The sequence below is a fragment of the Amblyomma mixtum genome, chromosome 6, assembly GCF_055824585.1.
Source record: "Amblyomma mixtum isolate Tamu chromosome 6, ASM5582458v1, whole genome shotgun sequence".
NCBI lineage: Eukaryota > Metazoa > Arthropoda > Arachnida > Ixodida > Ixodidae > Amblyomma > Amblyomma mixtum.
This window is the reverse complement of record NC_143017.1, coordinates 107,370,441-107,397,425: the sequence shown is the minus strand read 5'-3', so window position 1 is coordinate 107,397,425 and position 26,985 is coordinate 107,370,441. Positions and strand designations below refer to the sequence as shown.

Sequence of the window (26,985 nt, the reverse complement as noted above, 5' to 3'; positions counted from 1 at the left end):
CGATAGACCACTTGGGCCGAGCGCTATGGTTATCGCCATTCTAGCTGCACTCCCTTGTGGCACGCTTGACTGTCCTAATGTGAGAGATCCCCAAGCTACGGAATAGACGCGCCAGTGCCGTCTTTATTTATTTTTGGGTATTTCTTAGGATGTAGGATTTTGGAACTGCTTGATATGCTTGAATGTAATGAGTTAAAGTCCACGTGTCGCCGACCTCCGTACGCAGGTCCGAAATGTCAGCGGCAGAGGGCGCGGACCGCTGGGCGGCCGCCGAGTGCCGTCGCCGGGGCGAGGCCCCCTGTGCTGCGCTGAAACGGCGAGCTCTGGGTGACGTCGCCTACCTGGTGCGTCACTTCCGTCTCGACCGCGACCAGTTCCGGCGCGCGCCCGCCCTGTTGGACGACAGTGAGGCGGCGCTTGTGCTGGATTTCATGGAGGGCCGCATTGGAGAGGAGCAGCTGACGCCGGCGCTCAGGACCAACCTCACGCTGAGGCAGCGACCCTCGTTGCCTTCGCCGCTGCCCTTGCCACCTTCGTCGTCTCCGGTCGACACTGAACAGAGCACTCCGGCCAACGGCCGACTCAGGAGCCAGACCATGGCGAGGACCCGCAAGTCCACCTCAGCCAAAGTACGCAAGTGCGCCGCGGAGGTGTTCTGGACGGTTGTGTCCATTCTAGACTGAGAAACTCTATGCGTCTCTCCCGTGGACTTCTGCGTTCTCGTTTCCGTGTGTTCGCACAAAACAAATGCCTGCTGTGCAGGAGGTTGTATTACGGTGCTGCTTGCTTTGCATCAGGGCCACTGGCCTTCTCCTGTGAATTTTTGTGGTGATTTCTAGGCCGGGTGAAATCGCATATTTCGAGCTTGCTGCGAAACTGCTGTTAGTATAGTTTAAACTATTGTCAGTATAGTTTATCTGTGCGTAGAAAGCACATTTCCGTCAGACGATTACGCCACGGCTACCTAAGTAAGCAAAATCTGCCGCAGGACACAATAGTAACTTCATGCGGCATCGAAGCTGAGCATAGAGACGGGACCTGGTGCTTTAAACGCAAGAAAATATACGAGTTTAGTTAGCATTTGAATCAGTTATAATGAGCTATCAATGAGCCTTATGACTCCTGGGCTATCGCCTGTAATTTATTCTCGCTTATCGCTGCCCTCAGACGCTAAGCGCTGTTGCTAGCTTGCATTGAACTGCTTAGCGACGCTGTATCGAAAGAGAAAGACAACAGATCCAGTCTGCTACTACTACTGCTAGAAGTGGAAAGGGCATTAAATAGTTTTAGTGGAGCCAAAGAAACTAGTTCCTTCTCCAAAATCAGTGAAGGGCTGCTGTACCAGCAAGCACAGCTTCCATGTTGTCTGCTAGTTTTACACGTGCATCATTTCCATGCTTCCGTGCATACTTTGTACTTAAACGGCAAGAACTAAATGTACGGGCTCAGTGTTTATGCTGTTTTATTTTCTTTAACATTAACATGCTAGATATACCTTTGTGGCCAATTGGTACTTGCCTTAACAGTAAAGTTGATTTTGTTTGCAGAAATGACGTTTTAAAAGGAGAGCGCACGATCGCAGGTTTGTAGGCCCCACGCAATGTTCAGCACCCTCATTTGCAGTCGTCCGCGGCCATACGAAATCTGTATATTTCGCTGCGTAAATGATCGTTGCAATGGATGTTTCTCACTGTTTTGGAAACGAAAATCGGCACAATGCAAAAATTTGATTTGCGTTCGGACTGTCCATGGTTGACGAAGCAGTTATGTGCATTTTATGGGTCAATTCTTACTCAATGTTAGACATGTATTTTCGAGAAAAAAACCTGAGAGCGAGCAGCGGAGGTTGTGTCACATCTACAGAACAGCCGAGCAGACGACGCTGCAACTTTCAAGCGCATGCGCACGATCTCGTCCGTTTCACCATTACGGTCCTTCATGGGACAGAGGGCAGCATTTTCAAGCACGGGGGAAAGAAGAACAAAAAAGATGGGCGCGGCAAGCGTAGAACGTCACCCCTTTTCGTACGCATTTGTTAGGTACCAGGGCACCATTGGCTCAAGCAACTCGTAGTTGACAGTGTTTTGCCTAAGCCCCCTGCCCGTTACTGCGAGAAGGGTGTGCTAGACTTAGACTTGTCGTTCTCGCTTGTGCTTGGAAGATTTACGATGCAGTATGAAGCACTGTCGCATTGCCTAGTCCAGGCAACACCTGAAATTCATGTCTTTTTCAGCAAGCACAAGCCTTGGTGATCAAAGCAGTGGTCGCGAGCATCATCACTGCCTTCTTGCCATTATAAAGTTTGTAGCAGTACCGCCAATGAGCACACATAGATAGCACGGAGCCTAACCTGTGGTGCTAATACTTTAGCGAGGGTTATTTTGTCTGCCATGATGTGGGGTGAGAGTGAAAAGCATTGGTACGCTTTTACCACTTGTGTGATTCATTGTTCTTGAGCTCCTTCGTTTTGTTTGTTTGCTGAACTATTCGTCTTTCCCTTCCGATTGTGTGCCACTCTCAGTTATTCTTTGCCCATTTCCTGTACTTACCATATGAGTTTTTAATTTTCCATCTCATTTCGAGAGAGTGTATAGAAAGAGTAAGCGATGTACTTATCTGTCCAAGCAGCAATTCATCTTTTTGATTCTCTGTTTGCTTGTTTTCCTGCCATGGATTGACTCAGTGTTTACAGCAAGGGTGTGTCAATTATTCGCCATTCTCTGTGCCACTTTTATGCTCTTATTACTTGTTGTTTGTTGAAGAGAGAGAGTCACAGAGAGGGCATGGCATATTGCTTTCGCAGATTTTTAGATTGTTTTTTTTTTTGTGCTCGCAAGTGTCCTCGAACTGTTTGAGCTGTATGTCTAATTTTAAGTTGTTTGCATTATGAGACATCTGCTAGTATGCGGTAGCGTCACTTCAAAAGGGCATTGTGTAGCTGTACCGAAGTCTTTACCAATTTGCGCCTACAGCGTTTTCAAAGTACTTGCTTCCGAAAACCACTATAGCAAGGCAAGGCAGTACTTACGTCTTTCAAAGATAGCTTACGCACATCATGCAATTGTTTACAGTCAAATATATTACGTGAGAAAATAGTCTGTGCGTGTAAACTGGTCGGAAAACGTATATTCAGGTGCATAACGATCCAGCCGATAATTTTACGCTGGACAAGACTAAAACGCAGTAATAAAAAAAAATAAGCGTAATTAGTAATGCTAGGTTTAGGAATTATGGCCATTTAAGTTTCATATCTTTTTTTCGTTTGACGTAAATGATGTCTTTATGAGCGCAGCAAATGCATAAGCATGTAATAATTAATTATATTCAAATTTTCTTCTTTATTTTCATATTTCAGCGTTTTCATCACTGATTATAAGTGCGCGACTTAAACTCCATTCTTTCTTTGTGCTAGATGCGTATGTTGCACGCGACGCCCATGCAACCTGAAATCTGTGAGTGTTTGCGGAGGCCGGGAACCAGTTTACTGGGTTCTTTGCGCTGTCGAGTTTCCCTTCCTTTAAAAGTCCGGTGAGAAACTCCCTTAGTGGTTCGAGCTAAGGCTAAGGCCGAGGCTAAGGCAAAGGTTAAGGCTAACGAAAGGCATCATTTCCACGAGCGATCTATTATCTAGTCATTTCATTTTCAATCAAAGAGTGCCAGAGCGTTATCCCTTGTTTTATACGACCAAAGGAAACCTCAGGAAAACAGGTGTAGATGATTTCTACTCGTATTTTTTTTTTCTTCATATATAAAGCATTTCGAGATGCTTTGGAATGTTTTGAAGTGCTTCAGCGTTGGCTTGTTGCGTTAGAGTGTTTTTATCATTGCTTTTATTGTTCTTAGCACTTCGTTGAGTTCTGATGTCTATCTTAGCTCTTCGAGGCCGTTCGTTGCGCGACGTTTTGTTGACCCTCCTTTAAAACTCGGCGCGCAGACTTGCATGCTCACAGCAGCTTTTGCTGAGCGCCAACTCGGAGTCAGGGTTTTCAGTGTTCCTACAAGCTCTGCATGTTATCCGTTGGCTGAAGACCCGCACATTGAGCGCGGAATATGGCTTCAGCACTCGGGGATTAGAAGAGCCGCTCAGATCTAGTCCTCTACAAACGTGCAGTGCGAGGAATAATGGTTGTTCTCTTTTACATTTGCATCTGTCAATTCATTATTGCGCCATATTTTATTGTACTGCCACATGTGTGGGAGATAAGTGATTGCGTAACATATTTTACGTAGATGCCAAATAGAGAAGAAAAGGGGAGAGAGAGAGAGAGAGTAGTAGTAAAAGGAAAGACAAAGAAATTGACCTATAACAAAATTAAGCTAAGCCGGTTAATTCCTAAACGCTGTCGGATATTTGTTTGAGAGTCCATTGCGCATACAGCTCAGACGTGTGATGCCAGACCCACGAAAGGTCCGTCATTTATATTATATAAAGCTTCGGCGTTATTGAGATCGACAGCGACGTTTTGCAGTGATCTATCTATTCGTCACAACGAAGAATCATTTGAATGTTTCATTTGCTTTCCCACATGCATGATGGAAGAAACCATTATTCTCGGAAAAGCCAACAGCGACACAGCTGGGTTTAAACCGCGTCCGCATGCTCCTTGACTCGGTTATATATGTGAAATAGCGTTGAAGTCAGCGCTGGGTTTAGCTTTTCTCAAAGGTGTACAGCCCACTTTACAGTTTCCAGTACAACTCCCGGTACTTAGGGATTCCTGCGGCGCTTTCGCTGCCTAGCAAGTTGTAGAGCGAGAGACAGAGAGATGCACCTTTCACGATCCACTGTTAATCAGTATTTGGAAGGCAAGTAGCGCCGCAGAGGTCTCGAAGCACATCCAGGAAACCGTTAGTGCTAGTTCAGAAGTGGTTCGCATACCCTCACCGACTGCACATGTTGCCGCCGCGGTCTATTCACGTCGTCTCGTGAGCTGCGCACATGCTTACACACCAACATTAATCTGGATGGCGTGACGATCGAGAGATCACCTTACGTTCATCACACCACCTGCCACGACGACCACGTGACACAGCTGTGATGCTCACGAAGAGCACCGTAAGCAAACCTGTTCGGGCGTGCAAGCATGCATCCATGGGAATGCATCGTGTTCCCATTCCTCTCCGACTGAACTGGAATACAAAGATTGCCAGCAAGATGGCGACAATTTTACTTCATTAGACGACATAAACTTCCAGATTTCAATTGAAATTTCGGGATTAAGCTGCGCGTAGCACTGCTTTGTACATACGTGTGGACGTCTTGTTTTCATCAAAAACGGTTCCATGTACTTACTTCCCTGTTGTGTTCTTGATGTTGTATAGATGTTGGTGGTTGACACTTATTTTTACCTTCATACTTGTGTGTTCATCCGGACTGCCCTTCTTCCTTTCGCCAACAGTTGATGAAGGACGCTGTTTATTGTTTATAGTTGTACAGGGTGAACGCCGGTGAGGAGCTTGTCGCATTTTAGCGACATTTTGATCTGCGTGCCATGATTGCCGAGCTTGTCCGGCGAATGTACTTCTTCCTACTGTCTGTATATAGACATGTACATGTTTCATTTTACCCATTTTGGCCGCTCACGCGTCTTGTGACTCCGTGCACACTCTGCTTTTTGCCCAAGCGGCGGCACAGCTGTTCCGCGTGAATAAAGGCAGCGCACGTTCTTGCGCAAAAAATTAAGGCCAGACTTTTTCACCTCTCTTCCTCCTGCCAATGTATGGCCTTCAAAGCCGATAGGGCGGACAGTTAAGCAAGTTGGCTCAATCTTCAGAATACTGCAGCAGAGATCAGACAACTGCAATGAAGGAACAAACAGACGGAGACAATTCCTGCACTGGCAACTGAAAACTTATTTGAAACTCCCGCGCTTTTATAGCTACGAATTGAAGATGATGTGCATTTCTCTTTTCATCTGTGTGAGCGTAGCGGCTGCGAAAAAGCGGGAGTTTGAAAAAAAAAAATCAATTGTTAAAGCGGCACCGTCCCCGCCTGTGTATTCTTTGCTGTTGTTTCATCTCTCCTGCAGTAGTCTGAACATCTTCAACACGGTGCATCCGGAATTATTCCCATTAGAATGCATGCATTATGGGGAGAGGCAGACCTGTACCACATGGTATGGGCCTGCCACGAAAACCCCGCCATACCAAGAATAGACAACCAGACGGCTGAGCAGTGTAAGGACGCGATATCCGGCTTTGACGTGCGGCACTAACAGGATATAGTAGAGCGAGTCCGATGCAGCAGCATCCAACGGACTCCTGGAATAGGGGATCCGACCCCCTAAGATTGCTTTAATAAAAATGTTGCTCTCTCTCTCTCTCTCTCTCAAACCGCAAAGACAAAGTTTGCGTGTCGGTATTCTTGGCTTGAAAGACCCACTATGAGAGCAGCAATCATGAAAATAAAATCGGAAAATCAAAGCGCAGCATGACTATTGAATTACAAGTATTTTTTAACGTATAGTTTTTGTATGCCATTAGTGCACGTATTCCGCCAGTCGACCAACTTTCAGCGTTACTTCAAGTGCTTTCTCAGTCGCACTTCTAACTGTAGGGCCTGCCCTGGCGACGTGCATACAGCGTACAAGACGGTTCGAGGTTCTCCGACGCGGAGTTAAATCGCTACCCGCAATGCAGGAACAGTAGAGTTGCAATGTCTGCAACTTTCTACTAACCTGAACGTGACACCGAACACGGCGCCGAAGATTTCCAATATTTCTGTCCGGTTGGTATCCAGCGTAAAAATAACTTTCCCATACCGCAGCCCCGAGTGTGATTCGAAAAAGCGCCGGCACAAACAGGTTAGCTTCGTTTCCCGCTGCCACCCGGCCATCTCCGCAGGCTCTCGCGCCACATGTTCCACTGTTAACCGCTCGCACTTTGTTTTACTGGTACGTTTTACTCGAGTACGAGCTTTACTCCTACATTTGTGATTGACCACTCGCCTGTCACCTCCTTGACAAGGCACGGCAGGAGCCTCTCAAAGTATTTTGGCTTCTACCACGACCATGTGGTAATGACCTAGCTGTCCTGAACGGCTGAAAACACATTATCTCTGCACGCGCAGGTAATTGGTTTATTGGTTTATTGGGGTTTAACGTCCTTAAGTAACTCAGGCTATGAGAGACGCCGTAGTGAAGGGCTCCGGAAATTTCGACCACCTGGGGTTCTTTAACGTGCACTGACATCGCACAGTACACGGGCCTCTAGAATTTCGCCTTCATTGAAATTCAGCCACCGCGGCAGGGATCGAACCCGGGTCTTTCGGGTCAGCAGCCGAGCGCCATAACCACTGAGCCACCGCGGCGGGGCGCACGCGCAGGTAAATTTGGGCGACAACACAAAGTTGGTGTAAGTGCTTTCAAGCGTATTCGCTCTTTAGCACTAAGCTTAACTCGACGGCCGGCAGCTGGCACCACCGGGCGATTGCCTTGTGACGAAGCTCGCCAGCGTGACTGCCCTTGCGACCCACAGACAAGACTGTACTTCAGCTTGCTAAGACTCGGTGAAGAGGGACAGTGGAGTAATATGAAAAATCTGACTTGACTGCCATATTGCACTGGTCGGCTTCAATAGAGGCGAAAAACAAACAAACAAAAAACATCAAAAATGTATTCCCTCGCTTGAGAAGAGCTCGCCAAAGCTGGCTTTTCTGCAGTATTCTTGTGCGCGTGGTGAGGCCCGCTTTACATGACTGGTCACCACGACTGGTGTTACCTGGCGGTTCAAAGTCTGGGCCCTGCCCGGTCCTGAAATGGCTGATGCTTCAGCATGTACGTCTCTCCGGGCACAATACGTTCACCTTCCTTTCCGAACGTGTCTTAGTTTTTCTTTCCTGACTCACCTGAACCGTTGTGCCACTGCGCTGGTAGTGTTATATGAGGACTAGCCGCTATCTATGAATGTTGAGTAGAGAATGACCAATTCTGCATATTGCATATTATACCCACGGAGCTCTCAATGATGTGCGGTTCGGTGGCCAACGCGAACTAAGTTACACAAAAGCAGAAACCATAAACGCACCAACGGAAACAGCAGTAGTGCACAATGATTTCGCATTCATAGCACATGAGCAGACTTAAGTGCTCCCGGTAGTTTTGTTTGTTTTTTTAAGGCGAAAGATATACTAGTTCCATTGGACGAAATTCTGCCGATGACCGACGTTGAGGCCTAGAGACGGTCCTATAAAGATGGAGTCGCAACAGCCATCGTCTAGCCACCATGTGGCCAGTTTTCCCGACTACATTCGTACCAAAAATTTTGACGCAACTGTTTGTCGTACAGCGTTCCGGATGGTAAGATACGATTACTCGTTGCATACAGCTTACATGTGCTACTCAAGTTGGAGGCTAGCTTGCGACAGGAAATCGAAACAACGACATATGCACCTTCAATTGTGTGCCTTCCCAAACTCTTGACCTTCTCCCTTAAGGCGTGGTTGAGGTGTCCATTGAGGTGTGGACACCTCCGAGGCGCTGGTGAACGCACTCACGGTTCGGTTACAATACACGTATACAGGGCGTTTCACCTAAGGCTTTACACAGTTTATAAAAATAGGCTTTTTGAGTTAGAAGAGCGCTGTTTTCGGCATAGCAATGTCAGCGGTGAAGTATACCAGAATATAGCTAAGACGTACTAACTAGCAGGCTGGTTAACTAATATTGAATAGTTAACCTTTCAACTACTCTGTTAGGCTCCGTACTTATTGAGAGGCGTGTAACCCAGAGCGAGTAGTATCAATATCACTTTTTATAACCTCGAAAATGTGATTACCCTTGGCGCTGTGGCCCAACAAATTTTGGTTATTTCGATGACTTACGTGCACTGGAGAGGTTGCTTTGCCTGCAAGCTTCTCGAAAGCGCATGTAATTTGGCGCGATGTAAGCAAAATTCGTTGGACCACAGCGCCGAGGGTAATCGCGTTTTCAAGATTCTAAAAACTGATATGGTTATTACTCGCTCTAAGCTACACGTCCCTCAATAATTACGGAGAGTAACTGTAATAGTTAAAAGTTAACTATTCAGTATTAGTTAACCAGCCTGCTAGTTAGTACGTCTTAGCTATATTCTGGTGTATTCCACCGCTGACAATGCTATGGCGAAAAAAGAGCTCTTCTAACCCCCCAGAAAAACCTATTTTTAAAAATTGTATAAAGCCATAGGTGAAACACCCTGTATACCACCGAAAGCAGAAAATTGGACAGCCGTCGCCTAGCTCAACTGGTAGAGCACCGGACGCGAAATTCGGAGGTCGTGGGTTAGGATCCCATCGGCGGCATGTGGTTGTTTTACTTCTACTTTTTAATCAGTTATCTTTAAAAAACAATTCCCCAATTAATCTCCCAGCGATGAACGCCACAAATAAAAAAATCCCCTAAGCTACTTGGTTTCGGTGACTGTTGGCTTCCGTCATGTACATACGTCATAACGAGCCCCTCTTATCCCTCACCTTGTCTGCTCACCGAGATGTGAGACAGTTACCGTGCATTTCATTTCCTCAAAAATCAATTTTCGTAAGTAAATTGTCACGCAACCTTGCATCGTACAGCACTCCGGGTGGCGTCATACGAGTTCTATTTGCAGAAAGCATACATCTGCTAGTCAAGTTAGAGGCTAGCTTGCGAAAGGTATTCGAACCGAGTGTCCGAATGTTTCGCTTGGACCTTTGTGTATTCAGTGCTTGTGGAATCAGCGTTCGGAGGCGCTACTTCGTTTCATTTCTGCGTGCGCAACCTGCGTCGAGTTCAAACGCTGACGATGGCACACTAATACTTTCGCCTTCACAGCACGTAAGCAGTCTTGAGTGCCCCCTGAAATTTTCTTGCCAGTGGTGGCCAGAATATTTCTTATCTATCGTTTCGAAAATTTCTCAATGATATTTAGCGAGAATCATTAACGTGTTTTCTAAAACCCGAGACAGAGAAGAATACTAAGTTGGCAGCCCTACACAAAGGATGGACGAAGAGAGAAAACCCGTGCCCATTTACAACGAGTCAGTCCGAGCTGGTCGCTCTGCTCCAAGGCTACACAACAACAACGAGCCCACTGTCAGAGCGCGGAGATCATTTGTCTCATGTCTGTGGCATAAACTAAGGAAGTTAGTCATAAACTGAGGAAGTCTCCAAAGGGGGCCTAAGTGGCTCTGAGAACTCTTGCCAAAGAGGATACTGTCTGTCCCTACCCGACCATGGTCGGCATCGTGTAGAGCGTTCGCCGCTGCCATTGGAGGTACCTCTAATTGGTGTTACTGGTTACCGGCCGGTAAAATAGGTACGAGCCACAGCCTCCTTATGTACGAGCGAACTCCCCGGCCTGCGCTCGATCGGCCCTTCCCGTGGGGCTACAAAGCTCAGAACCCTCTTAAGCACACACTACAGGAGACCCGCAAGTCTCGGACAGTGGCGGTCCCAGAGACTGGTTTTAGGGGGGGCGGACGGACTTCCTTATACCAAAAAATAAAATGAAAAAATAGAAAATAACAAAAATAAATAAATAAATAATTAATAAAATAAAGAAGAAATAACAAAAAATAGAAACAACGATTATTCTATTCACATTTTTTTTGTACAACAACTTTTGTGTGTTTTGTTGCTGAAAAGTAAATGGCGAATGATATAGATATACCATAAGTCATGCTTTGAATGTTAACAGTCACGTGGACAATATTCATTTTGATACCGGGGGAATAGAGGTCGACGGCTGAGATATCCCGCCACGGCGAGTCCAGGAAGGTCAAAGTACCTGCCCTGACATTTCATGAGCTGGGTTAGCGGCCTTCATAATTCAGTCCTGGGAAGGGGCTTTGTTCCGCCCTTGGTACTGTTAGCGGACACTCATTGGATGTTTAAAAACTATTTATTGAGGTCGCTTAAGAAAATTTAGAGGGATGCCAGTCCACGCTTTCGATGGAGATGGCGCCGTGCGAACTGCGCTGCTCTCGCCGCGTTCTGTGTCGACTCTCATGTTCCCTCTTGTGCGCTCGTCTCCCTGTGTGTCCTTCGGTCCGTTTCTTACCCCCCCCCCCCCCCCCCCTTGCTCGCGTGGTGTCCCTCCTCTTCCCTTCGGAGTACGGGAGACGTCGCGAGGTCCGCTTTCTTCCGGCCATAAATTTGTAGAAAGTGCGTTCTGTCCGAAGGTCGAAGCAGTTAGCGAATTCTTGGAACTTCCTTGGGCTGGGCGAGAAATGTGCCCGTCGGCAGCATGCTGACAGTACCCTCCGACCAGGCGGCTGGTGAGCGCTCCTTGTCAAGCCAAAAAGGGATGATCCCCTCGCTGACGTCGCCGTGTCCCATGATGGGGTAATGACATGAATGGGTGGCTCCTTGTCGCCCCGACGAGGTTGCTGACCACCGCAACCGCAACTGAATGGCACCGCCGCAACTGTGGTCGCCGCACCAGAGCCAAGGCAAAACAACGGTGGGGTCAAGGCAGGACCATGATACCTCGACAATTACTACGAATTGTATAAATACCAAACTGTAGAATTGTGTGAAATAAGACAGCCGTTAACACGGTGAACGTACAAAGCAGGGGACAGCTTGACTCATCACAGACGAAAAAGCTTTCCATTTCTACGTCAAAAATCACAACTCGCCCTGTGAGAGCCCGAAAACGGACGTTCGGGAAGATGTGCAAAGGCTTTTGGGGGGGGGGGGGGGGGGGGGGGGGGGAATGGGAGGCACCGCCCCCTCCGCCCCCCCCCCCCCCCCCCCAAGGACTGCCGCTTGTCTCGGAGCCTCTGGCCTGGTCTGTGGGTGGGCACTCTACGTGCACCAGACGGGAACCCACCGGCAAAAATGGGTACAGATGTCTACCGGCCGAGTGCTGGGGTCGTTGGACTGCTCTGTCCAACCATGCATGGATGGCCTTGGTGTTGAGCATCCGCCACGGCCGTGGAAGGCACTTTTGTGTCTCCGGGTACCTACCGGCAAAATAGGTACGAGCGCGCTCCCGGCCTGGTGCGGTATTCGGCTATTATGAGATTCGGTTTCGTTTGGTTTATGGGGTTTAACGTCCCAAAGCGACTAAGGCTATGAGAGACGCCGTAGTGGAGGGCTCCGGAAATTTCGACCACCTGGGGTTCTTTAACGTGCACTGACATCGCACAGTACACGGGCCTCTAGAATTTCTCCTCCAAAGAAATTCCAGCCGCCGCGGCCGTATTATGAGATTATGAGATTCAACGCTCGGAAAGATGATCCGGTTCGTTCTAGGAAACTGCCCTGTTGATAGGGGCAGCCATCTTTTCCCCTGCCTCGATGGAAAGTCTATCCGCTAGAGGTCGAAATCCGCCTTATGCGGTAAAGCCCATTGCGGCCCTTATTCGACTGCTCAAAGTGGAGTCAAAGACCCATTTCCCATGCATTTCACCCCAGTGAAGCCGAGCACCAGGCCAGGGCAAAGCTTATATTTATTGTATCACCGTCGGGTTCCCGACGGCCCTAGGAATCGAATCCAGCACATTCTGAACGCAAGGCAGATGATGAAACCCACTAGAACTCGATCTGAAGGTGATCAGTTCAGGGTCAATCTACTCGGTTTAAACTGCAAGAAGGCTGCTACGAATACACAAACTTAGCTAGCCGAAGGACTCCTGTTTCTGCTCCGTCATGTTTGTTGCGAACTAGGGGCCTGTTACGCCGGGGAAAATTTGTTGGTCCGTTTTATCCGGAACAAACATGATAACCTTATTGATTGATTGTAAAACATTTTATTCGCCGGGAAGAGTTTGGCAAGAGGTCGCGTTAAGTGGTCGAGAGTACATAGCCCTCGACGACTTTGTCAGCCCACTCCACCGCCAAAACTTGCGTTCTGGGGTCAGAGCTAGCCAGCATGGTCTCCCACCGCTCGAGAGAAGGAGCTGTAACTAGATCACCCGGAGGTGGCTCTATTTTGCAGTCCCACAGGATGTGATCGTAGGTAGCACGTTGGCCACAGTGTTTGCAGTTTGGGTTGTAAAGATCTGGATAAATGTGCGCGAGGAGTGATGGGGTGCGTATCGATCTCGTCTGTAGACGACGCCACGTAACCTCTTGTTCTTTAGTAAGTCTTTTGTCTGGAGGGGGGAAAATTCTCCTCTCTAGTTTAAAATGATTGGTGAGATCATGATATGGGATCATGGAGTCCTTCGTGAAATTCAGGGAGCCAGACTCATCTACTGCCCGGTCGACGAAACCTCGGGCTTTATTGTGGGCTGCCTCGTTCCCCGGATTCCCCGAATGGGCTGGGACCCATATCAATTCGGAATAATTTGGTGAGAATTTGGTTGCGTTAAGGATTCTAAGGGAGGTGTTTGTAATTCGTCCTTTAGCGAAATTATTGATACCCATTTTGGAATCGCTGAAGATGATGCTCCCTTGGGTATGCGCTAGGGCGAGGGCTATAGCCGCCTCTTCTGCCGTTTCAGAGGATTTCGTTTTGATTGTCGATGATAACCTTAAAAATGTCGCGTGTTGAAACTTTAAATCAAGACCTACTGAACTACAGACCTGCACATTTGGCGGGGTCCTATGGAGCCAACGTTTTTAGATCCCTTTCAGTTTGAAAGCTGCGGTGCGCGGATTGTCGCCTTTCCGTTTCCTTCCGTGCGGTGGCGCTCGCCACGCTGTTTGCCCGACCAGCGTGGCCCTTCGCGTCTACGCCATGGTCACCGCCGCCTGATTTGGAGCAGCCAGCAGATATCAGCATGGAAGATATCAGCTGTCCCGTACCAGTTGTTGGCAGTGACGCTTATCTTCTCACTCTGAATTCTCAACGACAACCAGACCAAACATCCTTTTATCGAGTTATAAATGATCACACGTTATGCCAGTTTAAGGAACGCTTATCTATTGTTAACTGGGAACATGTTCTTGAGGAAAGCGACCCTGATGAAGCTTACGAAAAATTTTTAGAGACATTTACTGACATTTATAATGCTTCCTTTCCACTGAAGAAATTCTCCCAATCAAAGAAAAGTAAGAAACCATGGGTCGACAAGGACATGTTGCAGTTGATAAAAAAACGAGATAAACTTTATAGACTGTTTTTGCAAAGTAGGTGCCCTGAAGAGCTGAAAACGTTCAAAAAGTTTAGGAACTTCGTCACAAAGCAACTTCGCGTCGCTAAAAAGCAATATCTTTATAACCGCTTTAATTCAACTGCTGGACAATCTGAAAAAGTTTGGAAGGTTTTAAAATCTATCCTCGCTAATTCTTCCGAACCGACCACAAAAATTATTCATGAAGGGATTGAACTAAAAGGTGCTGATCTAGCAGATGCCTTTAATGACTACTTTCTTTCCTTTGCTGACACATCAAGCGGCGACGTAAATCTGTCCTATATGAGTGCCCGAAATGGTAAAACAATATTTCTAACACCGGTTACAGTAAATGAAGTAATTACAGAATTTTTATCGCTTAATAATAGTAAAGCTACAGACGCGTCAGGTTTCCAGATACAGCCCATAAAATTTACCATCGACATTCTTGCACCTTGCCTCGCCCATATCTTCAACCTCTCCTTGGTTTCCGGAGTTTTTCCGCGTCTTATGCAAAGGGCAAAAGTGACAGTAGTGCATAAAAAAGGAAACAAAAATGAAATGGCAAACTATCGCCCGATATCAATCTTACCTGTATTTTCTAAAGGCCTCGAAAAAGTTATTCTTAAACGACTATCCTGCTTCACTGAAAGATATAACATTATCACTAACGCTCAATATGGCTTTCGTAAAAATAGATCGACTGAGTTAGCTCTCCTTGCTCAGAAAGAATTCATACTAAAACATTTTGAGTAAAAAAACATGGTACTTGGATTATTTTTAGATTTTTCAAAGGCGTTTGACCTTGTTAATCACTCTGTGCTGCTTAAAAAATTAGATCACTACGGTATTAGAGGCATAGCCCATATGCTGATTTCCTCATACTTGCGACATAGGTCTCAGTTTGTCAGTATTGCTGGTGAATGCTCCCATTTGAAAGCGGTAGCTTCTGGCGTTCCGCAAGGAAGCATTTTGGGTCCGTTTCTTTTTGTTCTTTACGTCAATGATATTGTCCGCATTGATAGCACTGCTAAGTATATAATTTACGCAGATGACACTAGTCTGTTTTTTTCGGGTACTTCAACTGCTGATCTTGCAAATCGAGCTAATAAAACCTTAAAAGCAATAAATACTTGGACGGTTGATAATCACTTAAGAATTAACGTTAGTAAAACGGCAGCAGTCATGTTTCACCCACGTCACAAACACTTTGAACTACCTCTAATTGAATTAAACAATACCAGAATAGAGTTTGTGCAGTCTGTTAAAACTCTGGGCGTTTACTTTGCAGCAGATATGTCATGGAATGACCATATTAATTACGTAGTTCAGAAACTTTCCAGAACAGTTGGTATCATGCGCCGCAATTGCTTTAATTTTCCTATTTCAGTCAACATGTTACTTTACCACTCTTTGTTCTCTTCTATAGCCAACTACGGATGTATGGTGTGGGCAACAACAACAGCTGAAAATATTAACAAACTCACAGTGTTACAAAAACGAATTATACGCATTGCATGTAAAGTGCCATATTTCTTCCACACTGCGAGCCTTTTCCATCGACACAACGTCATACCAATGAAGTCCATGTATAACTATAGGCTGTGCTATAAATATAAACTCGCCATAATGAAAAATGATGACTCCTTACTTACACTGGCTGGGCTAGAGCAAAGCAGAACTGTGTATGATACCCGCGCAGCAGAACCTTGGAATGTTAAAAAATGCCGCACAAACTATGGCAAACAAATGTTGCAGCATACCTTACCGACACTTCTGAACCAGTTGTACTGCCACAAGAATCTTGATCTATTCAATATTTCTCTGAAAGAATTGCCCCAAATGTTCATGTAGTTTTTTTTTCTTCCTATTACCACTTTGAGTGCACCTGTCAATTTTGCTGTCATTTACTTTCTCCTCCCTGTGTTTGCCTTTATAGTCTCTTTGATATAATGTAGTTCTTTCTTTTATAAGCACAATGTACTGCGTATTGAACGTACATGTCTCATTCTCTGTACCGAACATACTTTACTTACATTTTGTTTGATGTTGTACTCCGCCACCGTCAATGCTGCACTGTAAGAGGAAGCCAGGACCTCTCAAGCTGTCTATACAGCTTTTTCCCTGGCTGTCCTCGCAACACCCAGTTGCGGAAATAAACCTTCAAACCTTCAAAAAAGCTTCAAGCAAGGGTGCTTAAATCATCCCACCAAAAAGATGCTAGAGTTTACCAACATTGTAAACAAAGCAATCCCGATTTCTTTGAAGGAAGGTCCCGTTTTTGAAAGGGACGTTTTTTGGGAGCTGCTAGACGAGCTTGAATTGCAAAACCTTGTTCGGCTTGGATGTGCAGAGCATATGGCCACTTTTACATGCCAAGTGCTGCACTTTGTCATAGTGACACGCATCCACTTCTAGGCGAGAGACGTGAACCGTCGGCTAGAGAACAGAGAAATATTGTCATTGCAAATAAAAAAGCTCGCCTTCAAGTAGCCATTCCCTCCGTGCTTCCGACTTAGTGTGTCTGCATTTAATGCTTGTCTGTGTTCAATGAAATTAACATTCTAAAAATGAAAGTGCAGTACGCTGCTCCTGTCTGTGCTATCATTGCAAATAAAAAGCTCTTCTATAGTTATTCCCTCCCTGCATCCAGCTAAGTGTGTCTGCATTTATACTTGTGTTCTCTGAAATTGGAATTCTAAAGAACGTGCAAAATGCTGCTCGCATGTGCGGTGCTTCGTTGATAATATAGCGCGGAATTTCGTGACTGATCTAGAAGCGGAACATCGCTAGTTTTATCCTTTCATTAATGTTTCGTGCATTCTCCCGAAGAAATATTGATAGCTCTACTCCAACATACGCATATCATCAGCGCTAAACGTCGCAAACGTGATGCGATAAAGCGCAATGCAAACGATTGGTTTTTTTGCGAACTGGCATCAGCCTGCTCTTTATCTCACCCTTACTAGCCAGGTGAAACATTTCTTTAACCATGAGGCTGAAGTTTCAACGTGACAGCTCCAAAAGTACAGCAAATTTGAGTTCGACGTGTTCGCTCCCAATGTTATCGCGGATGAGAACAGGCTGTCACAGCAACTGCCAAGCGCGAGCGCTCCGGCGCCTCCGGGCCGACAGCGACAGCAGCGCCGCGTGGTGAGTGGAAGCGGACGGGGGCCGCTTTCTCGGGCGCGGCGCGGGTGAGCTTGCAAACTGAAAGGGATCTAAAAACGTTGTATGGAGCAGCGTGCGCCAACTTTCGTTAGCTTATTGGCCGTTGAGGGCGCTCGGTTGACCTGTTCGTCTGCTGTCATCATCATCATCGTTTGCCAATTTGCGCAAGATATTTAATACATTTGTTTCGTCTTCTTCTGCTATCTTAACATCAACGATAAAAAAATCCACAATAACGAGTTTTTCCGCTCTGGATGAGTACAAAAAGCGTCTTTCTTTTTATCCGCTTTCTTTTCGTCAGCACCACCGTGCCTAGCATAGATAAATGGATGTTAATGATTACGTGGACAAACGACGAAACTGCCTTCTTTGAAATAAAATGATGGAGGAGGCCATCTTGTTCAACAGGTATAATGTGGCGCCACGCTTCCCGTAGGTGTCTTTCCCTAGCGGCAAAAGGCATGAACTAGAACAAGCGCGCTGGAGCAGTGCCAAATGTGCAGGTCTGTAGTTCAGTAGGTCTTGCTACAGTGAACTAGAATATTGGTTCTAGGTCACTGTAGTCTTGCTACAGTTCACTATAGTCTTGCTTTAAATAGTCCGCCATTTTCAATGCCGTAACGCAGTAAATAGAAGGTGCAGCAAAAATAGAATAGTTTAATATTAATCCGTTGAAATAAATAACTCTAAATGCTTGCCTCGTTGTGCTGCAAGTAAATTAAATCATGAGTGCAATAAATATTTGTGTTTGTCTTCCAGAACATTATTGCGTAGACACCTTGCCAGCGGGCTAGCCATGCCAAGTCAAGCTGAGCAGTACCGCTCGTAAACACAGAGCATGCGTTTGTGCAGTAGGTGCCGAGTCTCAAACGCTGTCCTCAAGCGCCCCAAAACAGTAAGCCAATCCATAAACAGCATTTCTATTTTCCTTGACTTGCATTGGCTTGTATACCAGTACTCTATTAAGTACTTACTAATGCTCAGCGCGTCTTCATTTTCCCGTGTTCACGTTGCATCACTTGCGTTCGTTCCGAGTGGCGATGTTCGTACACGACGAGGATTGTGTGCATTTTCCGCTTTTATTGTTATTATTACGATAATTGGCCTGGTTATTATTCACCTGGGTGTTCGTCCGCTACTCCTGTAGCATTAAAAAGTCACCAGGAGAAAAAGCAGTATGATCCCAAGCAACCACAGATATCCGTCGGACGTACGAGCTAGATCCGAACGTCCTTTGCCGAGATCGGACGTCCATCGGACGTACGAACGCAATCCGATTTCGGATATCCGTATTCGTACATCAGCCGGACGTACGGACAGTGTCCACTTTTGTATATCCGCATGAGAGACGAGGTGTACGTCCGAAGGATGTAAGGCTGAGTATTTTCCCAGGCCATGAGTATGGACGTTTTTTATTTCACAGGAAATTCGCGTCTTTCGTGTATGTATACTGTTTTATTTACATCAGTTGGAGGGTTTGACGCGAAGGTGTTTGTAAATTGGTACGATTCCACTCCTACCTGCAGTGCAAGAGCCGCCAACGAGCTAAATTTATCTAAGAGGAGAAGCAGGTGCTGCAGAATTTTGCAAGAACTAATGACTAGTTTTATATTTATAAAACTTCTCCAAATTAGTGGAGTTGTGCGACATGTCCACCGTTTTGCTAGCTAAACTTGCCATTGAAACCATTCGTATCAAAACTCCCGTGCATTCTGCTATCACCATCATCATAGATGTCAGTTTGCGGTCAGTCCAATCCAATCCATCAGTACGGCTCCGTAGCGCTGCGCTGTTGTTGATTTGCTGCGTAGTGCTGTCGCGCAGAGCTTTATAGCTCTGTTATTATAATGTGTGGCTTTGTTCGGTCTGTGGACGAAAGTAGCATGTAACTTAAGCAATTCGAAAGATACGGGAAGCGCCTGAAGCTCTTGTGGAACACCGGAATCCCGTACTGCGTCGACCTTGGTTTAAAGAAGGCTTAGTGCGCATGGGATTGCCTACCAAGGTATGTATCCAGTACACTTCTTGGAACTTGCTTCTAGGACAATGCATGCTCATATAACATTCGTTCACAGGACAGTGGGAGCAGTAAGCGCGAGGAGATGGCTTCCACAAGTGTGTGCTGTTCTCACACTTTCGGGAGCCTACATCACACAGCTGCGGGAGCCCTCAACTCGCGCGGCTAATTCCCACTCCTCTTCAAAGTTGCGGGCCGGAGTATTTTAGCATCTTGTTAATTTTTAGGGCATCGCCAGGTTCACTGTGCCTATATAAAGAGTGACAACGCGCGAAAGGCAGACCATAGGAAGCACGTGTAGTTCGCAGCGGTTCGCAACGGAAGCTTTGCGGCTTTCTGTGCACAGTCGCGTACAGTGCTGCGCAGGTTAGTGCCCTAAGGCCCATGAGAATAAATAAAGAACAGATACATTGTCAAATATGGTGTGGAAAAGTGAGAGCTGTTACTGCCTTATACTTATTGAGGTGTTTGTTAAAGTGCATTGTCTGTTATACTTGCAGCACTTCTATTAATTGGTTCCAGTGTTTTTAACTTGGGCTGCTGCATTGTGCCATTTATTTCACATGACTGATGTTTGCCGCGTTCTTTTTATTTCAGAAATCCTGTGGGTGGGAAGATTACGGATGTGTGTCCCAAGCTTGCCACAATTGAAGAGTCACATTTAAGAAATTTTCCTAATATAACCCATTGCTCTGCTGATGTATCATCAGCCACAATAAAATATGCGTGCTATGCATCAAATTGTTCTTGGTTTTATTGCATCGCGCGGAGTGAAAAAAGCACGCATGCACCATATATGCGAATATTCGAGGAAGATCCGCCAATGGACGTACTCAACTGGACGTCCGTCGGCGGGCGAACCGTATACCTTTGGCCACCTTTCGGACGGCCGACGGACGTCTACCGGCTGTTCGCGGATATTCAGCGGACGTACAGAACATCCGAAACAGACCTCTGTCGGCCGTCCGAAGGATATCGGTGGTTGCTTGGGATGTCGATGATGGATCGTTCAAGTTTCGTGTTGGACGATTAGCTTCACTTTACGCTGGGCCGTGTGCGTGACAGCCCTTTAGATGTGACCGACCGCAGTGCCAAAACTACCAACAGCAGTTTCATCGCCCGCGTTCTGGTTGTACGACATGGCCACTGTTACTGGCGTAAACGTTAACTGAATGGAATAGATCCTTCGGCTATCCTTTTTCCGCCCCTTAGGGCCTTAGGCTTATCATACCTTTGAGAGCAGAGATTTGGTTTATTTTCTTCTTGTGAATTTGCAGTACGTAGTCGGGAGTACGTGTAGACATAGCTGCACAGCGCTGGAGCATAGGGGAATACTGCTGAAAGCCACAAAAATATTGGTTTGTCACTGGCAGATATGGAAATTGAAAATGGGTTTTGAGAGCCTTTTAACCCTCAGCCTGCCACAAGATTCTTTCACACAACTGCAGGTTTGAAACAATAAATTCTGGCGCCACATTAGCGATAAAAAAGCCCCTATATCAGAAATGACTATCAACGGTACAACGGTTACCAGTCAGCCTGCCATTGCTCACCATTTTAACAATTACTTTCACAGTGTATTTTCTCAATCAAAACCGTACGATGCACCAAGCACAACTTCTGCACATCCATCTGAAGTTAACTTCATCTCGTATGAAGGTGTCGTTTCCATGTTACTAAACCTGAAAACTAAATCATCCCCGGGGCCCGACGATATTCCCAACGGTTTTCTTCGGAGGTATGCTGAATCTCTGGCCAGGTTTTTGGTTATTATATTTCGCGCGTCGTTGTTAACCGGGTGTGTACCTGAGGACTGGAAGATAGCCCGAGTCGTTCCTGTGTTTAAAAAAGGCGACCGCCTTCAGGTAACCAATTATCGACCTATATCCTTAACGTCATCTTGCTGCAAATTAATGGAACATATTGTCGCAACTAGCATTAATGAATTCTTAGATCGCAACAACATTCTGACAGATTACCAGCATGGTTTTCGCAAAGGGTTTTCCACAGTAACTCAACTACTTTCAGTTATCCATTCATTTGCGGCATCACTTGACAATAACAGCCAGATTGTCGCAATCTTTCTAGATTTCAGTAAAGCGTTTGACAAAGTTCCATACCACAGCCTAATTCTAAAACTAAAAACTTGGACTTCCGCCTATTTTTATTTCCTGGATAAATGATTATTTAACTAACCAGAGTCAACATGTTTCAATCGGTCGGCACCAGTCTGGCTGTCTCCCAGTCACATCAGGTGTGCCACAGGGAAGCCTACTGGGGCCACTACTCTTTCTAATATACATTAACGACATGATCGGTGAGGTTTGCCCTGGCGTACATATTCGATTATATGCTGATGGCTGTGTCTTATTTCGCTATGTTAGCAATGAAAACGATCAGAGTGACCTACAAAATACGCTTACTAATATTGTACAGTGGTGCAAGCGCTAGGATATGACACTGAACGCAGATAAAAGCGTCTCTCTTCGCATAACTAACAGGGTAAACGCTCTACAATATGTATATAAATTAGAATCATCACCATTGCAACCAGTAGCGTCCGTAAAGTACTTGGGTGTAACACTTACTAATAACCTTTCTTGGAACTCTCACATAGGTAACATCTGTTCACTCGCATTCCGTAAGCTCTGTTATATAAGGCATAAACTTTGAAATGCCCCCGCTAACGTTAAGCTCTTAGGTTATAATACTCTAATTAGACCCAAGCTTGAATATGCTTGCATAATTTGGGACCCGTATACTAAGTCTAACATAAGGAAGCTCGAGAACATTCAAAGGAAAGCAATTAGATTCATATATTCAAAATATCTACCCGCTGACTCCCCCTCAGACTTGATGCATGCTAACGGTATTGAGGAACTACAGATAAGAAGACAAAATTTTCATTTAGATTTTCTTTCATTACTTCTTAACAATAAACTCAGACTTGACCCTTCTGCTTATCTTTCCCCAATGCCAACACGGAATACACGAAACTATCACAAAGCTCTTTTAAAACCACATTTTGCCCGGACTAACTCGTTCAAGTTTTCCTTTTTCCCATGCACCATATCCGACTGGAACTCATTAACCGAACCTAATCAACCCTGAAAATCAGACGCGTTCCTCAGCCATCTTTGATATTGCGTATTATGTATTTTTTCTGCTTTGTCTTGCATTGCTGTATTGTTGTTTTACTACTTTATCGTTGCTGTATTGTTGTATTTTTGTTGCTATAATTTTGCTTTTTGTGAACCTGCCCTTCCTGCTTGGACCTAACCATGGTCTGCAGTATGTACATAAATAAATAAAATAAAAATAGGTGTCTTTTATGAATGTTACCCACCCCTTATGTAATGCCCCTACGGGGGACTTTTGAGATAATAAACTGAACTGAACTGAACTGAATAAAAATACTGGCTCTACAATTCTAGCTCGCCTAGTTCTGTTGGTATAAAGTGACGGCCCCCGCTTGCTTCTTTTCCTCGCAGTCATGTATCTGTGTGGTAAACTTGTGTTTCTCTCTGTGCACATACTCACTGTATTTGCCCTTGCTGCTGCAGGGGGATGCATTGTGCAAGGAGTGCTTCTATGTGGCCTTTGAGACTGAAGTGCATGAGACCATCGAACGGGCAGGCCTCTTTCAGCCGGGTGACTATGTCGCCATCGCTGCTTCAGGGGGCAAAGGTGTGTGATGCTTCTTGCGAACAAAGCTTTAGAAAGAATGCTTGAGAGCTTGGCAGTGTGTCAGTTTAATGTAATTAGAAAGGAGAAGCATGAACACACAGAAGTGGTGTTGTCAGGTGCTTTCGATGGTGCCTTCATTAGAGCACTTATGAGCATGGGCCATCAGTGGTTGTTTAGTCCAGATGTGGAAGCTTAGGGCGTGGTACAGCCCTCGTTCTCATTATCATTCTCACTTCACCTTAGGGTGAGGAGGAAAGTCTGGGAGTTCATTTCTCCATATTTCTTTCAGCTCTGGCCATCATTCATATATTTCCATTTTATTTGTCATGTCACATATGTATTATGCTCCAATTGCCTGGTTTTCTTTTTGAGTCAGAATGCGTTTATATGTGCATTGTTAGGAAAAGAAAACAGATCGAACATTGTGTCTTGTGATTGGCAAAGTGTCAAGATGCGTCGCATGCATGAGAGAAAGCCTCTCAAACAAACAAACAAACAAACAAACAAACAAACAAACAAACAAACAAACAAACAAACAAACAAATAGCGGCTGTAGTGGAACGTGGTTTAAAAGCCCTTTAATTGGATGCTAATTAAAACACACTAAGTTGCTGGCTAGTGACAGCATTCGGCCTGCAGAGGGCAGGCTTGAAATAGAGAACATATGTCGGCTGCCCTCACCAACTACAGCGTTACATTATCAGCTGCCTTCACTAAGTGCATCACTGCAATGTGCTTGCCATCGCATGTGAACTGCAATGTTGCAGATGTTGTTCCACATAGGTAGAGAAAGAGCAGTTAGCATTATTTGAAATGGTTAAAGGGCAAGACGTGTTTGTGTTGGCTACAGAAAGGCATAGTTCACTGTAGTCAACAGCATTGGCCTGGCACATCAGGGTTGAGGAAATAGTGTTGACTGTGCCTCTGATGTGCATGACATGTGATGTATGCAGATTCAACGGTGTTAGCATACGTGATGAAGCTGCTCAATGAGCGGCACAGTTACGGACTTCGGCTGGTATTGTTGTCCATTGATGAAGGCATCACAGGATACCGAGATGATTCACTTAAGGTATGTGAATCGCTTTCAAAACTGTTCTTTGACCATCCCAGCTTAGTGAGTAATGAGAATTGACAGTTTTTGTTAACTGCTTCCAGTAACTCAGCTGCTTTATTTGCTTACTTCTGAAGCATTGGTGCTTTTCAGCATAGCTTGGGTGTCCTATTTAATGGACACTATTGTGATAACATGGATGGAAGGGGAAGTGTTTTGGGGGAGGGGGGGGGGGGGGGTGCAGAAATGCAGTGACAAGTTTAGAGAATGCACTGTAATTCATTAAAAAAAATGTGGCCATGTCTGGAGCAAGGCAGAAAAAAAACAGAACGTTGGGAGAAACCTTTTGCCTTCAGTAGGCTGCAATCTGCTGCCTTGGCTCAGTGCCCTAGGCACTCAGTTGCTGAGTGCAAGCCCTTGGTTTGAGATGCAGCTGTAGCTGCTTCACGATGACAGAAGTGAATTCCGAAAATAGCAATCTACTACAATTTTGACCTGCAGTCTGAACCGTAATAAAAACGGCACACTTTGGTGACCAAGCTTCTCTCACACCCTACCTAGCAAAGATTACTGGTGCATTCACGTGTATGCCCACTGAACCGTCATATCGTCTGTATGGAATGCATGAGAAAATTTAATATGCCGAAGCGTGCTCCGTATTATTTCGGCCGCACCTTTACATCAAAGAATTTCATGTAGTTAATGAGTTCTGCTGAACTGCTTTACTTCAGCGTGCCTGGTAGCCCTCACTGTTGCTTTGGCACATAAAAAATTCAGCGATGATGGTGATGTTTGTAAGGAATTTTACGGAAGCATTGTTAATATTGCAGTTACTTATTGCTTACAGATGAGACTTTCCTCTTGATTACCGCAGCAGCGGCCTAGTGGTTTGGGCATTTGTCTTGTATACGGGGGTGCAGAGATCTATCCCAGTGCTGACAGGTACTCCACTGGCCTGCCGCTCAGCTTCTCTGGAGGGAAAATGCTTGGAAAATGGGTCTATGGCCTTACCTTGTGTAGCTGAAAAATACCTTGCACATCAGACAACTCATTATCATCAGTTTCCACTCGAACTAGAAAAGTCTTAATAAAGCTCGAGCAGATCTCTTGGTCTGTAGCACATGTGGCAGTTGTGCTACCTAAAATTCGTGCTGCACACAGTTGTCTAAAGCCTTTTGGCATTGTGCGGTGTTGAGAGGGCAGGCAACGAGCGATGATGATTGGAGTGATACTTGACGACTTGCTTCTAGCTACTGGTGGCTCCTGTCAGTGCAGTTTTGTGTGATAAAAATGTGAAATGCGGTTTGCTTTTTGTTTTTTGTTTTGAGAGCTTTGCGTTATTGTGCAGACCGTCGAGCGCAATCGGGAGCAGTATGGCATTCCATTGGAGGTGCTGTCTTACAAGGTCAGTTCAATCCCAGTGACGCCCAGGAACCTCTGTTTGGCTGGTTTGAGACTAGGTTTAAGGAGATTCGTAATTTGGATTATGACAAACGGGACACATCTCATAGCCACTATGCCATTCGTGTTGAACTCAGGGAGAACTGAGGGTGGTAATTTGCTGTTGTTTTGGTTTTTGTGTGCACTAGATAAGCCGTAGTATATGTGTTCTTGTGTCATTCTCTTCAGTTTGGCTGGTGACAATTTAAATTTGAGCTGTGTTTCCCCCTATGCAAGGGAAGAAAACAGGTGTCTTTAAATGTGAAATAATGTCACATGTTTATTTGTACTTGTGAAGTACATAATTACCATGTAACCTGACGTACTTATCCATTGCTTAAAGGGACACTGAGGAGAAATTGAAGTTGGCTTGTATCGACAGAATACCAGTTCCTGATTACAAAAACGCCACTCATACTGACAACAAAGCTCTTGTAACGTAGAAAAGAGCAAGAATTAAAATACAGGTATCGCCGCCACAGGCCAAACTCGCAAGTACAAGCGTGATGACGTCATAGGACAAAACAGTGTTGCTAGAATCAATGGTTCTAGCAACACTAGGACACGAGAAAGCACGAATCACTGAGGCGCAGCCAATGCATGCGCAAATCTCCTTGACGTCGCCAGATGGCGCCATGTACCCGGCAGCTACGCGCGTGCCTGCAGTATCGGGACTAATCAGCGCCCGCTCATTGGCGGTAGGCGGGCTCCCGGTATTCTGCTAACGGTAACAAAGTACACGGTATGCTAAAGATGTCTGTTTGCGAGAACTTCGTTGACGACTTCGAGAGCGGGATCCATCGTAACGCTGGCAAAACGCCGGTGCAAACGTAAACGAAGCGACGGTAGCGATGGCTGCAATAGCCGATAGTGGCCTTCAACGTGCGGCCGGCGGTAGCTTTCTTTTCGGCTGCTGCTAGGCCGCACTGCTGGCCGCTAGATATCACGGAGTCTGCGTTACGTCATGTTTAACGTCACTTAGTCCTGTGTCGTCATAAGAGAATCCCAGGTTTGAATCTGAGCGGCGGGAAAAACTTTTTCAACTTCCAATCCAAATTTCTTAGAAATAAGTGCATCTTTCGCTGCCGGCCAAGTGGCAACAAAGCCATGAAATGCCGAACTATCGGATTTTGCTTTAAAAAAAATATTAATAGAGCTCTCCTCACTGTCCCTTTAAGTGAATATAGCTGGAGGTACATCTAAAATACGTGTGGCAATTTCTCTTAGATGGCATTGTGGGACATTGTGGCAATGGCGCCCATTGCAGGCTTGGTGTCACTTTTCATGCACAGAGCACCTGAAGGTGGGTGTTCGTGCACACAGGGGCAGCACGGTCACACTGGCCACCTCACTGAGTCGACTCCAAGTGTGCTGCAACTCAGTTTCCTTCACTGCCTTGAGTCTGTTTCATGCAGGTCCTTTTACTTCCCTGCTGTCTTGCAGGATCTGTATGGCTGGAGCATGGATGAAATTGTGGCCCAGATTGGACGCAGGAATAACTGTAAGTCTCTGGCAGGGAGATTAAAATACACTGTCTTGTAGTGCTTGAAAAGGAATGAGGCAGTTAGATACAAGGTACATACGAGTTAGCATGAA

The 26,985-nt window shown here is 45.7% G+C and overlaps 2 protein-coding genes and 1 long non-coding RNA gene across 5 annotated transcripts in view; all 3 read left to right on the top strand.

The window, feature by feature from the left end:
• The window catches only part of LOC149339963 (uncharacterized), an 80,644-nt gene extending 74,961 nt beyond the window's left edge, over positions 1–5,683 (top strand). For all 3 annotated transcript variants that reach the window (XM_089548681.1, XM_089548684.1, XM_089548682.1), the window contains one exon: positions 227–5,683. In XM_089548681.1, coding sequence (XP_089404807.1) covers positions 227–683 — 457 coding nt within the window. In that variant the 3' untranslated portion in view covers positions 684–5,683. The remainder of the gene's footprint in view (positions 1–226) is intronic.
• A 12,285-nt stretch (positions 5,684–17,968) lies between these two features.
• Positions 17,969–26,985, top strand: part of Ctu1 (Cytosolic thiouridylase subunit 1) — a 32,186-nt gene continuing 23,169 nt past the window's right edge. Inside the window, exons 1-5 of the mRNA XM_089548679.1 lie at positions 17,969–18,086; positions 22,772–22,895; positions 23,849–23,967; positions 25,298–25,354; positions 26,833–26,890. Coding sequence (XP_089404805.1) covers positions 18,030–18,086; positions 22,772–22,895; positions 23,849–23,967; positions 25,298–25,354; positions 26,833–26,890 — 415 coding nt within the window. The 5' untranslated portion in view covers positions 17,969–18,029. The remainder of the gene's footprint in view (positions 18,087–22,771; positions 22,896–23,848; positions 23,968–25,297; positions 25,355–26,832; positions 26,891–26,985) is intronic.
• LOC149339962 (uncharacterized) lies at positions 18,097–19,949 on the top strand. The gene is made up of 2 exons (XR_016283575.1): positions 18,097–19,196; positions 19,806–19,949. It is a non-coding gene; the product is annotated as an uncharacterized LOC149339962 (long non-coding RNA).